General features: G+C 35.0%; 1 protein-coding gene across 6 annotated transcripts in view; it reads right to left on the bottom strand.

The window, feature by feature from the left end:
* Positions 1–3,776: 3,776 nt before the first annotated feature.
* The window catches only part of LOC149539205 (uncharacterized), a 120,664-nt gene continuing 108,770 nt past the window's right edge, over positions 3,777–15,670 (bottom strand). For all 6 annotated transcript variants that reach the window (XM_089800531.1, XM_089800536.1, XM_089800533.1 and 3 more), the window contains 2 exons: positions 7,313–7,384; positions 3,777–4,381 (listed from right to left, as the gene is read on the bottom strand). In XM_089800531.1, the coding sequence (XP_089656657.1) occupies positions 4,088–4,381; positions 7,313–7,384 (366 nt within the window). In that variant the 3' untranslated portion in view covers positions 3,777–4,087. The remainder of the gene's footprint in view (positions 4,382–7,312; positions 7,385–15,670) is intronic.

Raw genomic sequence — 15,670 nt, 5'->3', positions numbered from 1 at the left:
AGGTTGTCACTCTACCATCAGACACCTTGACACTCAAAATTTCATCTAGAAGAAGTGCTTTAGGCAGTCATGGTTGTAACAATGTGTCAAAATTTGACAAGGATAAATCCCACACTTCTCTAACAAAAGATCATTTGCATACCCATACCTTTAATGCATTGTAGTAGGTGACAATAGGTTCTAGACCAAAGGAACCTATATATCTTATGTTATACCTAAACCAACTAAGGTCTTTGATGCTTAAGCCTATAGTGTATCAAATCCAATCATTTCCAAACTCTGGTATCTTTTTGCCTTTATTGTTGTCATCATCAGCCTCATTATCCAAAGACAGGTTTTGCAACATCTAGACCTATTGTCATAGTTTCACCAATTCCTCATTTGCAAATACTACAACCTCCAAATTAAAACAGATCTATCATCATCTATGACCTCTTGCTAACTATTAGGACACCCCACATGCCACCATGAACACAATATTCAATGTTCACAACAACCAATAATGTAATTTCAAGATCTCTATAAATAATAGATCCTATAGATGCATGTGAATCCCAAGTCCAAGTCTGATAGTTAGAAGACAAGTCATTACAATTGTTCATTGATTCAATTATATGTTGGTGTATGCACATGATATATTCTTAATTCATCTAGCATAATATAGTTGGGCTCAACAGTAGTGGAAGCGTCTACCCAACCGATAGAATGGGTATTAATTTGTTATTTAATATTAAATTAAAATTGTAAGTTCATTGTTTTATAAATTCCAAATGATTAATAAATTATTATATACAGCCATTCTGTCGGTTGTATAGCCATTTCAAATAGTAGTCATATAGCCCGTAAACTGTCATAGTGTAATTGTCATGCATAACAAATTCAAGTTTTTCTGACACTAGTCTCCATATGTGGTTGTTATTCCCATTCTTCATAATTATGCAAATATGGATGCATTAATACCATCACAGGTACAACACCCATGACACCACGACGCCAATGGATGCGGGACAACTTATATGCACCTGTATCAAGTATTAAATAGTGGAAGAACTTATATTTTTATTAAAAGTGGGTACATATAAGTTACACCGTAGATGGTGCCATGCTTTCTTCCATATATGGGTTCGATGAGTTTCATGCACCCCTTGTCGTTATTTTGTGATTCTTTTGTGCTTGCCGCGGTGTCTTTGGAGACTGTATTGATGTCAGTGCTTCAAGTGATGTTTTTCAACGTGGTAATGAGTTGGCCGATTGGTGATTTGATTTTAAAAACTTCACAAGCCTGGTAATGAACTCTGCTCTAATACCATGTTGAGATTCACTATCAGAATACTTATGACAAGGTTTATGATTTCAACAATGAAAACTCAATTATATTTGTCTCAATATACATATATGTCTTTTGCAATGAAGCAGAATATAATATTGTCAATCTCCTTACATGTTTGCCATTGGAATATGACTTGGAAGACTTGTTTATTTTTGTGTTTTATGGTCAATATTTTTGCAGCTCTCATGTTTATATATTTGTACAGGGAGACATATGTGGGGGGTACAATTCCTTAATGACTCCATCTAAATAACTGCATATCGATCATTGTATAAATCAAATGCTCAATTATGTTTTCATAATTATATGATGACTTCATTTAAAAGCTAATTAATATGACTCACACACACACACACACACACAAGAGCTCTTTGAGAGCTTCAGTCCCTGCCTTTTGGGGTTATGGGAAATCATCTTGGAATATTTATCTGGAAGCCTACTAGTGGAAGATTTTCAAATGACAATGACATATCATAAGTTTATCACAGTTGTTACAAGTGATGCAGGTATATATTTCTTCAAGCACCAATCTTCAATTCTAGATAATGGAATCATGTAAGATGTAATGGTTGAAATTATTTTTTACAAATATTATATAATTGTTTGAATTATGGGTATAGCTGGATTCAATGTTTTACATGCAAATTCACATTAAAAATTAAAAACACATAGTAATTATTATTTTTACAAATTAAAAAATGTCATGTTATGAAATTTATAAAGAAAAATAGAAATTTTGCATCAAAGTGATCATAATCAATGACATCGAAGTTAAATATATTTATCATATTTTTACTATAATTTAATATTATTTTTATATTTTTAAAATTTGAAATTTAAAAAAAAAACTTAAATTAATGAATTACACAAAAAAATTAATAATGAAAATGAAAATAAATTATTTTTATTTTTATTATTAGGATTATCCATCTTTCCCGCCGACTTTGTACCAATTCCAATTCTTGTTTTGTTTGGACCCCATTTCAGCAGAATCGTGACTATTTGTATTATAATTTATTGTGCTGTAATTTTATTTTATTCATTCCATAAGTAGAAATGTTTTGTGGTGTAATCTTAAATCCTTCTCAACAATTATAATCTTGCCCAAACTCCTTCAATAAAAGTCTTCTTACAAAATTAATTGTTACGTATGAAGTTTAAAATAGGTTAATAATATGTCCATATAGGCAAGCTTGGAATTTGATGGCCATATTCGCCGTTTTTGCACTTTTTAACCATATATGACAAGCTGAAAAATTGTATGACCATATGAATTGATACAATAAAATTTTAAAATTTTAGAGAACCATCAATATGACAAATGAATTTATTAGTAAACCGTCAATACTTGTTATAGGCAACTTAGTATTTTATTTAATAATATACAAAAACATAATTTTATAATATGTATAATATATATGCATGACAAATATGTATTATTTTGTTTTATATATGTTTCTATTTAGACATGTTTGCATATTTATATTAATTTAAAATCTTTGTTGAAATAAAAATATAATAAATTTTAAAAATTTATCTTTATGTATTTTATATTACTAAGTTAGAAACCTTTTTTTTATTTGAAATTTTTGTATACATTACTAATTTATAATTTTAAGTTATTCATTAAGAATTTTGTACATATTATTAATTAATATTTATTATTCTCATTCATAAAATATTTAAATTTAAAATGATCTTTTAAATTATGTTAAAACTAAAATGTAAGAATTTGACAATCAAATTTTTTCTTAAAACGTAAAATGAAAGACAAGAAAAAAATTTAGCTGTCATTGCAAAATCGTATGATAAGCAAGGGTGACCGTCAAATTCCAAGCCTATAGGCATCAGATTTGATTTATTTGACCGTCGCATTAGTTTAAGATTGACAATTAGTTTATTCGATGTCACAATGTGAGAAACATTGTATGACAGCTTAGCTTGATAATAGAGCGAGAGACACTTTCATAAATTGAAAAGTTAAACCGACTAGAAAAGCGAGATAAGCGAATGTACTAAAAAGAAAGTTGGTGCCTCGTCTTCCAAATTAATAAAATATCAAATCAAATGTGAGAAGAACATTAATTGCATTTTTATCTCTTCATTTTAGTTCTGACATGAGCATTAATTAGAATCTTATCATTGTATTTTTCCAATTTTTTTCAATTTAGAAAAATAGATTTTATCCCGAAGAAAATAATTTTTAACCAATGAGAAAAAAGATTTTTCTTCTGTTAAATGAATTTTAAAATATACAGTATAAAACTTTATAAAACTAATGTTTGGTGGAAAAAACAAATAGGACCGGGTCAAACACAAACAACAGTTCCTGCCTTATATAGGCAGGGACTAATAATCTCTAATTTATAAATTCATATTAAACTTTAGATACGTATCATAATTATATCTACAAGTGAGTCATATAAGTATCCGACTGAAGCTATAATACGTCAACAACTTGTTTGTGGCTTTTATTAATTATTATACATTCATGTAACTCTCAATTATTTTTCAGAAGGCCAAATGTTAACATTGAACTTCGCTGCCACTAGAGGAAGCCTCCTGGCGGCTCAAAGAGTGGAACTACTGAGCACAAAGCAAAACGTTTTTCCTCTATAAGTCAAGTTATACGTTGAATTTACAAGGTTTGGAATACAGGTATTTGTATCCTATATGTGTATAAATAACTACACAAGATCTAACCACAAACTCAGTGGGTATGAGAAAAATGAAATGCAAGCATCTTGAAACTGCTCTTTAGAATTGTCTCTTGCCCTTCCTTCTTTTTTTGCTGTTTTTGGCATGACTATTAGTCTCCATGTTAGATTTTTCCTGTGCACCATCACCACTGTCAAATATGCCAGTTGCCATTGCATTTGCAAGCCACTCGAAAAACTCTTCCTCTGTCATATTTTCGTTTAAGTTTGTAGGCATTCCACCACAGGCCGTGTCTTTGTATCCTTGAGAACGCCCACGTGCAGGACTCTTACCCATCACATTAGTATTTACCTGGAAAGTTGGTTTATGAGTGTTCGGTGTACATTTCATCCCCTGTTCCAAAACATAAACACTTCAATATCATTTTTTTCTCAGAAAATATGAGAACGTTAAATATTTTAAAGCAACTGACAAAAATTCATTAATTACCATACAGCACATTCAATTATATTGGTACTTTGTGCTCTGGATTTTTTGAATATAAAAAACCTCTAAGGATGGTCTGCAACTGACATATTTACATCACTGACATGCAGTTTTCTCTTCTGCGACTTGGACAACCAAGTATTCGATGTATAATTCACTTGATTTTCAAAGAACAATTCGCAAACCAAAGATTTGGTCATTCAAATTGGAATTTGACTACGAAAAATTTAATCTAGGATAAAGGTTAGGATTACGATGTACTTGAAAACATCCTGAAATTGCCCTCAAGGAAAAAAGTGAAAGGAGGACCAGAATTGACCAAAATGGAGGTTTTATATACAAATATTGCAACTTTTTGGATTCCAAAAACTCATTATTCCCAAAAGATTGTGATTCAACTAGGAATAAAAATTGATTAAATCACACTTCTTTGTCCAAAAAACTGGGTTGACTGATTAATGATTTAGACAAAAGATGAAAAATTGGCAGAAATGCCAAGTGGATATTAATTGAGATAAATTGCATCTTTCAAAAAGTTCTGCAAGTATGGTCAAGAGTCGCAGACCATGTTAAATCCATATGAAAGCTTAAGTGCCTGGAAAGATTCAAAGAATGAATATGTACCTAGGAAAGCAAGTAAAGTATTTGTCTCAAAAGAGTGACTTCCAATCCACAGGCAGTTTTCTCGAGTCAATTGCAGCCTTCTATTGGCAATGAATACCTTTTAAGTTCTTATTTTACAGACTACTTTTTGTACAGAGCTTAACAACTTTCTTGTATCTATGCCCTCTGGTACCTCTCCCCTGCATAAAGGTTCTTTGTTCAATGAACGTAGAGGATTATGTTTTCCCATCTCCTTTCCTGTTAACTGGGAAATGTTTTGGGACTTCAATGTAGGAGCCCAGTTAACATTCTATAATTTTTTAGTTTGTGAAAGGAATTCAAACATATTTATGAGTTCCTCGTTAACATGGTTGATATTCTCTATATGTTTTTATGTTTCATGGTTTTAAAGCTGAAGCTAGATCTCAAAGGTATACTTTCGCTGTCATTGTTTTACACACCACATTTAAAATTTATCGTTATGCCTGAAGAATGTAGATTTATTGTAAATTAATTGAAGCAATGTTTAGCTGGAATATTTAAGCAAATTGTGTTTTCTCCTGCCTGAAACATAATCTTGTATGCTTAAGACTCAAGATCAACCATCCTGATATTAATTGTAGGCACTCTTAAATAATATCATCAGGAAATCAGAGCAATGAGTCATCTGAGGAATGCAAACAATAGGCAACGACTAGAAATACAAATATAGAATGTTAAAAAATCTATATGGTTAGCCAAAAGTCTTTGATTACAGTAGGAGATTTTATGGACCAAAGTCCATATAGCACAATATTTATAGGGGCAATAATAATAGCATCAGCCTGATTGATGAAATCCTGCAAACCTGCCAGATTCCAATCCTATATAGTCAGTGATCAAGGCCATTGAACATCTGGCTATAGGGTGAATTGTGTTAATACTCGAGGCTTAACTTTTGACTATATTCCACTGAAAAAACTATGTATTCTATCTACAAGGATGAACCCTCCAAATGCAAGTGTAAATTCCATGAGCAAAGCAGAGATTGATAGGGTTACCCAAGGCTCATTACACTTTGGCTGGCTGCCCTGCTGTACTGCAATCATGCAAGTAAAGGTAAGGAAAATAAAGAGAATGGAACCTAGGATGTTTAAGTCATTAAAATCTGAGACAAGGTCACAAGATACCTTTACCAATGTACCATAACAAAGATAATGAAATAATACCATACATCCATTTCAGTGATTTCACAATACCAATAAAATTAAAAAACAAATCGAAAGTGGAATGTCCAAAAAAAGAGCATTGTGTGGATCTAAGGCCAATGAAGTTCATATGAACAGTAATAGAAATCTTACCATATTCCTATGGAGAGAACTTGACGTGTAAATAAAGTAAGACATTTCTAATTTCCAACAATAGATAGATCAAATGAAATTTTATAGAATATTCAATGTGCATTAGCAAGCGTACTGCTATAGCAGAGCCCTAGATGTGAACACAAAGATTCCCCCAGCTAAATGCTCAATTTTATGAACCATTATAAGAAATCGTCAGCAACACAGTGCCAAAGGTCCAACTGAAATAAGGTATTCACAACCAAGCAGTGATTAACGAAATGGTTTAGATCCAGGGCGCACCACAGTGTTTTCCCAATTATTAAGAGAGAAGTCCTTTATAACCCCATGGAGCCAAGAATTTCAAGAATGGGAATACAATGATCCCCAGGAGCTAATGTACTATAATGCCTAGTGTCATATAACTGTAAAAATAGAAGCAAGTGAAAAATAGTTTAAAACTTGGATGGTGCTACTAAACTTATATGTAAGCCCAGTTCAGTTAATAATTAATCATATTTTTCCCAATAGAAGTCCATCAAAATCATTTAAATTCCAGCTCTAATAGGAGCACATTAGTTGATTTTCTTACATAAATTATAAGACCAAAAAATCAACTACAATATTCTCAAAAAGTAGCAAATTACTTTAGGCACACACCAAATAGCAGAACCACATCTCATACAAGCAAGCAAAAATATGAAGTTTTGACAAATGCTCCATGAGTACCAGCAGGTAGAAGGGAGAAAAAAATCTAGAAATTTCTTGGAGATCATAGGAACATGTACAATTAATACAGTTTACATGTGGAGAATATACCTGTTAACAAGGACATTAGTTTCTGCAATTTATAGGAAACTGGAAATCAAAACATGTCAAGTCGTTAAAAATTTCACAAACAGAGCTGATTGATTACCTGGCAAGCAACCCACTCTGTCACATCAAATATCCTGCTATCCACACAGGCATATGCACGTGGAAGATCTGCCTGCAGAAGTAGGGACAACACTCTCAATCTCAGAAAATAGCTCTATTCATTACTTAAGAAAAAATAGCCATTACTGCATTCCCTTGCTCAACATATTTATGATTAAAACATGCGGTCAGATCCCCATGTCAAGTTTGAATAAAAATTTATTTGGTAATATCAAGGATACGTCTGCTCAAAGTTCAGAGAACTCTTGAACTCCTTTGATCATGCAAAAAGGGAAGCCAAAAAGCCCATGAAAGAAGCCAAATTTAGGGGATGGTACACATTCAACAATTGAGGTTGCAGTGTCGACCTCTAGGTAGAACATGCAAAAAAGATATTACACAATCCACACATAATGATCATGTGAGATGGATTCTTGTCAACGTACACATAAAATATGGGCCAACAGAGATTGACTCAAAAAACTATGTAATCAAAAACCTCGTAGAATGGAAAAAAACAAACATCACATAGTTTGACACTATGAAAACACCACCTTATGAAAATGAATGAGCTAAGAAGCTCTATAATGAACAATTTATAAGGCACAATATTTATTGAAGGTTTTGCAAAAGGGGCAGCAAGTTAAATAAGAATTGATCTTGAAGGAAACTCCATGGTTAAATGCACTTCAAGTAGAGCACTACTAGGATGAGTGACCTTGCATGAAATCCTTGTGCTTCACCCCTATGAACATTATGTAGATACAAGGAGTGTTAAATGATCCATGCTCATGAAAGATTGGTTCTTGCGAACGATGATCCACTACTCATAAAATAGGGTCAACGAGATTGACTCTAAAAACTGCACAATTGATCTTGAAAACAAAAACATCACATAATTAACATTGGAAAAACACCACCTACTGGAAAAGGAATGAGATAAGAAGCTCTATGATAAATGGTTCATTAGTCACAACACTTGTTGCAGTTTTGGTACCAATCCAAGTGGGATTAATATTGGGGAAAACATTGTAGTTAACAATGTTTGATTCAAAGTAGTAATTGGATGGGTTACTTCCCAAAGAGTTCCAATGCTTCAACTCTATGAGCATCACCTAGATACAATAAGTGCAAGTGGATCATTCATGCTCATGAGAGACGGGTTCTATAAACCACTGGTCATAAAATATAAGTCAATGAGAACTGACTCAAAAAACTCTGTTGTTGAATATTGGAAAGAAAACAGAAAATGTCACATACTATAACAAACAACAAAAACGCTACCTTAAAAAAACACAACAAAAACATCACCTACTTGAAAATGAATGGGTTGGGAGCTCTAACATAAAAACTGCTGCATTTTAACAAAATTCAGACATCTGTAGGTAGATTTGTGCAATTTGATCATAAGCACCTTGTAGAGAAAAACTCTTCCAAAATTGAAATTATTGGTTTCATTGCGTCTTGGATTCCATGAAGGATTTTTTTAATTTTTTTTAAAGAAGGGTAAAGGCTTTGACCCAGAGCTATGAACAGCGAGGCCACAGATGGGGGACCTCATTCTAATGGGTTTTAACCTTGATGGCAAGAACAACAACACAACAGCTTGACATCTATACATGGTAACTTAGCATTTATACAACATTTATTACTCATGAGAAGAGGTTAAGCCTATTTAGTCAGAGCATATATCCCAAAACAATATAAGTTGAAAAATTAAGCTTGAGTAAACCATATTTACATTATATTTAAACAATATAACGTAAATTAATTTAGGCTGAATACATATGTTTGACATGGGCATTAAATTAGTTTGTCTTTTGAGTTGAGAGAAAAGGTTAAAGGTGATTTCTTTCTGGGCATCACAAGTTAGTTTTGTACTTGACCTTCCAAAGGTCATTATTTTTCCCTCCAAACTCCGACCGAGAGTACTACTTACAGCATTTAAAAGTTGGTTTACATACCTACATGCACTTCATACCTTCTAAGAATTCTTCTATGTTTTTGATATGTTTGAATAGGAAAAGGAATCTCTCATGAGATTCATTGATCTCTTGCTCTTTGAACAAGCATGCAGGAGATGACCATCAAGATTGAACACTTGGCATGTCTCTATAGGGCCCTTTTATTTATTGGTCTTATGGGATTTACCTACCCACTAACATCTGTTCATTGTTAGGATAAGGGGTAACATTCACCTTGCAATCCACATCCTAATTTATTATTATTATTAATTATGTCGACAATAAATAAAGTATGACCTCCAAGCATGGAGTGGTCAAAATGGGGTGCCCATGTGTGGATGGGGCATTATTTATTCTTTGGGATACTTGGGATGTTAAGTAAGAAGATGTTGATTAGGGAGGTTTATTAAAAAAAATCGAAACTTGGAGGTAAAAAGCATCTTCAGAATTTAGTAATTGTGACATAAGCATTGATTCAGACCTTGGTCAATCTGACAATTATAATAAAATCTGACATCTATGATACACAAAAAAGTGTAAGATGAGTTGCATAGTATTCTAAGATACTTGATTATGACCAAATGAGCATTGCTTTTTTGTCATGACTTGTAGTTTATGACATGCAACTTTAGACAACTTTTGGTAGTTTTTTGTTTACAACTTCTCTATTTATCTAAGTTACCATATTCGCTGGTCCTACGGCCTGGTACTGGTTCAGTTCGAACTGGGTGTGGATCCTAGTCCACTTCTGTAAAGATTCTGCAAATTCTGTATACTTTTTATATCAGACTTTTACTTCAATACTTGGAAGCTGAGAATGGTCTTCTAATAATTTGATTATTGAAGAAGTTCACACACACATATATATATCTGCAATAGATCAGTGTAATGATATTGCTGAGGAAATAACCTTAATTGTGTAATATATTGAGAACACCGAACTTCTCTGATGCTGATACAATAAGTAATAATCAACCTTTTAAATGAGAGTATCTTCTGATCTTAATCGCAGGATATTGGTGGTTAGAAGAGCAGACTTAATTGTTTCTGTGTGTTCTCTAACTGCACCAATAACCTCCTTAAATATTGCTGCTAAAGGATTTGTCCCTCAAAGGGACATGTCCCTTCCTAACTTAACAAATAAAATCCTATCTAGAAATCAGTGATTAGTAAGGCATGTTATAACTTATGCTAACTAACAAAGTGTGTTAGATTAGTTAATCAATACCAAACAGTTTCTAAGAAGTCGCCGGCTTTCTAGAAGGTTATATCATTCAAGGAAACACCAATTATATTTAAAGTAAGAAGGTCTAGTGTGATCTGCACTTTCAGACATGTATATTGTCAGGTTAAATACTTGACACTCCCTCTTAACCTGATAATCATACAAAGAGATATTATATCTAGCAATATCAATATAGATGAATAAGCAGGAATTAATACTCTATATCTGTTTGAATCTTCCTAGTATGTGCTATCATAGAACACATGATACAATGTCATATTACTAAACATGTGATATGACAAATCACTGCGACTAGTGATAATATACAAGATAAATTTGAAGAGTAATCTCTTCATTTATCCAAGATGTGATTCATAGAAACTGTTATTTGTATATCACAAGATCCTGAGTTTAAGATCTACCAAAATACAGGATAAACCCGGAGAATACTAAGATTATTCCTTTATCCAATCTGTGACTCATGAACATAATAATGTCAACATCACAATACGATCTAAAACTCATCTAGATCTTATTGTAAAACTCTATTGTTTAGTACATTATCTAAGAGATCGTCATCTCTCATAATGCCTTTTATACAAGTGTTCATTATTTCAGAAATCGTCACCTCTTTAAATAATGAATACAAATGGTGGAGCCCATAACAGTCAATAGCCTGACAAAATAAAATTATTTTATTAATAATCAAAAAATACAAATGGATTACAACTCAACCATACCAAGTCTCCTCCTGAAGTGTTCTATCTTCACTCTAGATAGAGGTTTAGTGAGTATGTCTATTGTTTGATCTGCACTGCAAATGTATTCCAATTTTACAGAATTCCTATCTACCATATCTCTTACATAATGGTAAGGAATTTCAATATGCTTGGACCTATCATGGAAAACTAGATTCACTGCGAGCTTGATCGAACTCTGATTATCACAATGAATAATCGTAGGATTCATGGCTTGCCCAAATAATCCCACAAGTAACTTCCTCAGCTAGACTACTTCTCGAGAGGCCATCACTGCTGTAATGTATCCGGCTTCTGTGGAGCTTTGAGCTACTGAATACTGTTTTCTGCATATCCAAGATATCATTGCTAATCCTAAACTAAAACAACATCCTGAAGTACTTTTTCTATCTTTAACACTTCCACCCCAATTTGAATCAGTGAATCCATATAAGTCTAAGTCAACTTTCTCGTATTTGAGTCCAAAATTAAGGGTGCCTTGTAAGTATCTCATGATATGTTTAACCGCAACTAGGTGAATCTCCTTTGGTTCACACATAAACTAACTCAAGGCATTAACTGCATAGCAAATATCTGGTCTTGTATTTACTAAGTACATAAGGGACCCAATCATCTGTCTGTAGAGAGTAGAATCTATGGAAGGTGATTCTACTATTGCTTCTTTAAGTTTATGTAGATTAGTCTCCATTGGAGAAGACATAGGTTTGCAATTCCACATTCCAAATCTCTTGAAAATATCTGATGTATACTTCCCTTGATAGTATGATACTGTCAGAATTCTATCGTACTTCCTAGATTCTATCGTACTTCCAGTCCTAGGAAGTAATGAGTCCCAAATCTTTCATCTCGAATTCCTTAGTTAGATCTTTCTTGCACTGATCTATAAGATGATCATCACCTATTATTAGTAAGTCATCAACATACAGTATTAGAATTACCATATCATTTTTATCTCTTTTATAATATAAATTTGGATTGGCTTCATTCTTGGAGAATCCTAAGCCGGTGAGTGTTTACCGTACTGGGTAAAGAAATCAATGCGTACAAACAATAGATGAGAACAATAGAACTCCTTTTATTATTCGCATATGCCAAAGATATTACACAATGCTTACAATGACCCAAAAGGGTGTATAAATACTTTCCGAAGAACCTTCCCGAAGGGGTCCGTCGACTATATGACAATTACCGAAGGGCCCGTTGGTTACATAAAAAAAACCTTCCCGAAAGGACCCGTTGGCTACATAACAAGAACCTTCCCAAAGGAACCCATTGGCTACACAATATCTACCGACGACATACATCCTATCGGCTACACCATATTTACCTACGACATCATCCCCCCCAAAAGAAAAAGTCGTCTCCGGACGACAATTACAAAATATCTAAGACAATTAACAAACAAAATACATCAACTGACTAAGTACCACAAGATAAATATGCTTTTGCCACATCACTTTCACATTTGTCTCGTGCCTGCACCAAACTGGTCTCCAAACCATGTTACATCTGCAGCCTCTGCTAACACAATATTGTCTCCTTAAGCTGACCTTGATAGCCACTTGTGTTGCTTTCTTTGCTTCCAACTCCTGGGTACCCTGAGCCAAGTGTCATTGTACTACCTCCAACTGGATGATCAACTCCTCCCGAGCTCTCTATGCATCCACCATGATAGCCTCATGTCCAACACATACTCCAAGTGCCTCTGGTATACAGACACTCCATGCTCGTAGCAGCTTCAAGTCTCATCAACTGGTCACACTTCCCACCATTGATAGCCGCAACAACTGGGGATCTAGGGGGCATCGCCCCCAGCGGGGTTGCCCCTCACCGCCAAGACCAAATTAGCACTCCGAAACCCACACAAAACTGAATGGAACACACTATTTCTGTCATTTTCTTCGGATTCCACTCTTTTTGGCAACTGCTTATGCCTACCCTTCCCTTTGGCATCATGCGTTACTCATTCCAAACTATTTCAATCTATCTTCTCTTTTCTTTCTTTTTTTTTAAGATCCTCTCTTCTGACTGCTTCCTTCTGCCCAACCCTTTTGAAAGCTCTCACCAATCTGAAAATGCCATATGCCAGCCAGCAAAACATAAAATTTAACAAAGGATCCTTGCTCTAAAATCTGTACACTAAGCCAAATCTGGACGTCAAGCTATACAGCAACCTCGAACTTCATACAGTATCTGTACGGCAGCAATGAACAGCTACAAGACCTCTCAAATGTTGTATCACGTGAAACAAAGACTCCCCAAATTCATGCGCTATGAAACAGAAGACTTCAAATCCGTACAGTGCAAACAAGGCAGCAAAGTATTTTCATGAAATTCATTCGGTGTCTCTTCCAACTTTAAAATCCGTACACCAATCTCTTGAAATCCGTACGCCCATTATAGAAGGGAAAAAACCCATACAGCAATCTCCAAAAATCCGTACGCCAAACTAGAAGGCATAACCGTACGCTAAGCTCGGAAGCTCGAAATCCGTACACCAAGTGCTCTGTGAGTGGTAAATTACAAATTCAATCTTCAATTTCATGTTGGGAACCCGTACGGCTGCAATACCTATTAAATTTCAAGTGAAATCCGTACGGCTTCAATGCTTCAGCCCATACCCAAAATCCGTACCCTCTTAGAGCTTATAAGAATGTCATATGGTGTATGCAAGAGAGTTTAAGAAAATTCATACGATGACCATTAAATAAACCTTCAGAAGCCGTACGCCAAGTGAAATGAAAGAAATCCATACGGTGCAGGTTCTAATGTCTTCAAAAATCCGTACTTCGGCCTACAATCCATACACTGCATCCCAGTTTGCAATTTTCGTACGCCAGATTGCATATGAACTTGATACCCGTACAGTTAATGACCTTGAAAGCCGTAAGGTGAGCATAATTTTAAAAAACTTGACTTTGGAAATCCGTACAGTATATAGGCTTAAGAAGCTATACGGTGGAGTTACCGTACAGTGACTTTTCCACTTTTTTAGCTTCTTTTATTTTTTGCAACTCTATCCTTACTTATCTTAAATATGTACAATATTTACATATATATAGTATTTACAATCGTTCTTTTCTCAATTGTTCATCCACGAAGGTGCATTATTTCTTTCACGGTAGACATTCAACTTCGACCTATTCACTGCGTCGGCCACTTCCTTTCCGTCTAGCATCCATAGTTTTATTGCTGCGTTATCACCCACTTCCCAAATCTGGTATGGCCCGACCCATTTCACGTGAAACTTGTCTGGTTTGATCTCGTTCCGTCCGTCATACGTCAACACCAACTGTCCCGGTTGGAACTTGTTCAATTTCAGGTGTCTATCATGTCATGCTTTGCGCCTATTCTATCACCTCCGTGGCCCCTTTTGCTTGCAATTGCCGCTCATCAAATTTATTTAAGGTACACGATCTCTCTATCCGGTTTTCCATATCGCCCAATTTGTTCCCAAAGCTCGGTACCATGAACTCTATCAGCTGTCCCTTCTTGCTGTCAATAACACCTCCCCTCTATACTGCTGCAACTTTTATTAAACCCTTCCTCTGTGTTTCCTGTGCAAACTGTATGAGGTGTCTTCCGTGTTGTTGGCACCTTTCTGTTATATCCGTGGTTCGATGTAACATTTTCTTTTTGCGCAGTCATACAATGGGATCTTTCCTTTTTCTAGGTTCGTACTGTATGTTCTTCCCCTCAGCTTCAGCCATAATTGCCATTCCTTCTTTCGCTTCTCTGTATTCCTTCGGACATTCATTTTCCTCTTCTTTCTCACCTTCGTCCACCTTTAACATATTACAGCTCGGAAAGAGTTCGTAGTCCTCTATCTGCCAATGGTAAAGACCGTTCACCGAATCTAGATCGTTGTCCGTTGAACCTCCTTCCAGTCACAAGACTCCCTCATGATCTGGTTCCATACACTGCCTCCCTTCATCCTCTTCTTTGGAATCTGATGATAGAGCTTCTTCCCCTACCATTTGCATGCGCAGATCAATAATGAATTTCCTCCCTTTGCTTTCCAATGATAATGTATTTTTCTTCCAGTCATGCTTGGCCTTTACTTGCAGGAGCCATCCACGGCCCAGAATAGCATCGTATCCTCTCCTCTTCAGCGAGATGACAATGAAGTTAAACAGGAACGACTATGTTCCAATCATTACTTCTTGTGCTGTCAGAACTCCCAATGGTTTGATTCCATGTTGGTCGACAGTCAACAACTGGAATGTAGTTGGCCACAGCGTCGGTTGTCCCAACCTCTTCCAAGTATCCTCGGGTAAGATGTTCATGCTAGAGCCTCCGTCGACAATTGTGTCTGTCAGCACATTTCCGAGAATCCCCATCTCGACGACCGCTGGATGTCGTCCGGATGTGAGTGCTAGCAACATTGGGTCTTCTCCACCAGCAGCAATTTC

This window comes from Cupressus sempervirens, chromosome 9, assembly GCF_028749045.1.
Source record: "Cupressus sempervirens isolate cs-2001-9-10 chromosome 9, ASM2874904v1, whole genome shotgun sequence".
NCBI classification, from domain to species: Eukaryota; Viridiplantae; Streptophyta; class Pinopsida; order Cupressales; family Cupressaceae; genus Cupressus; species Cupressus sempervirens.
The sequence above is the reverse complement of the archived record's forward strand: the minus strand, read 5'-3'. Positions and strand labels throughout refer to the sequence as shown.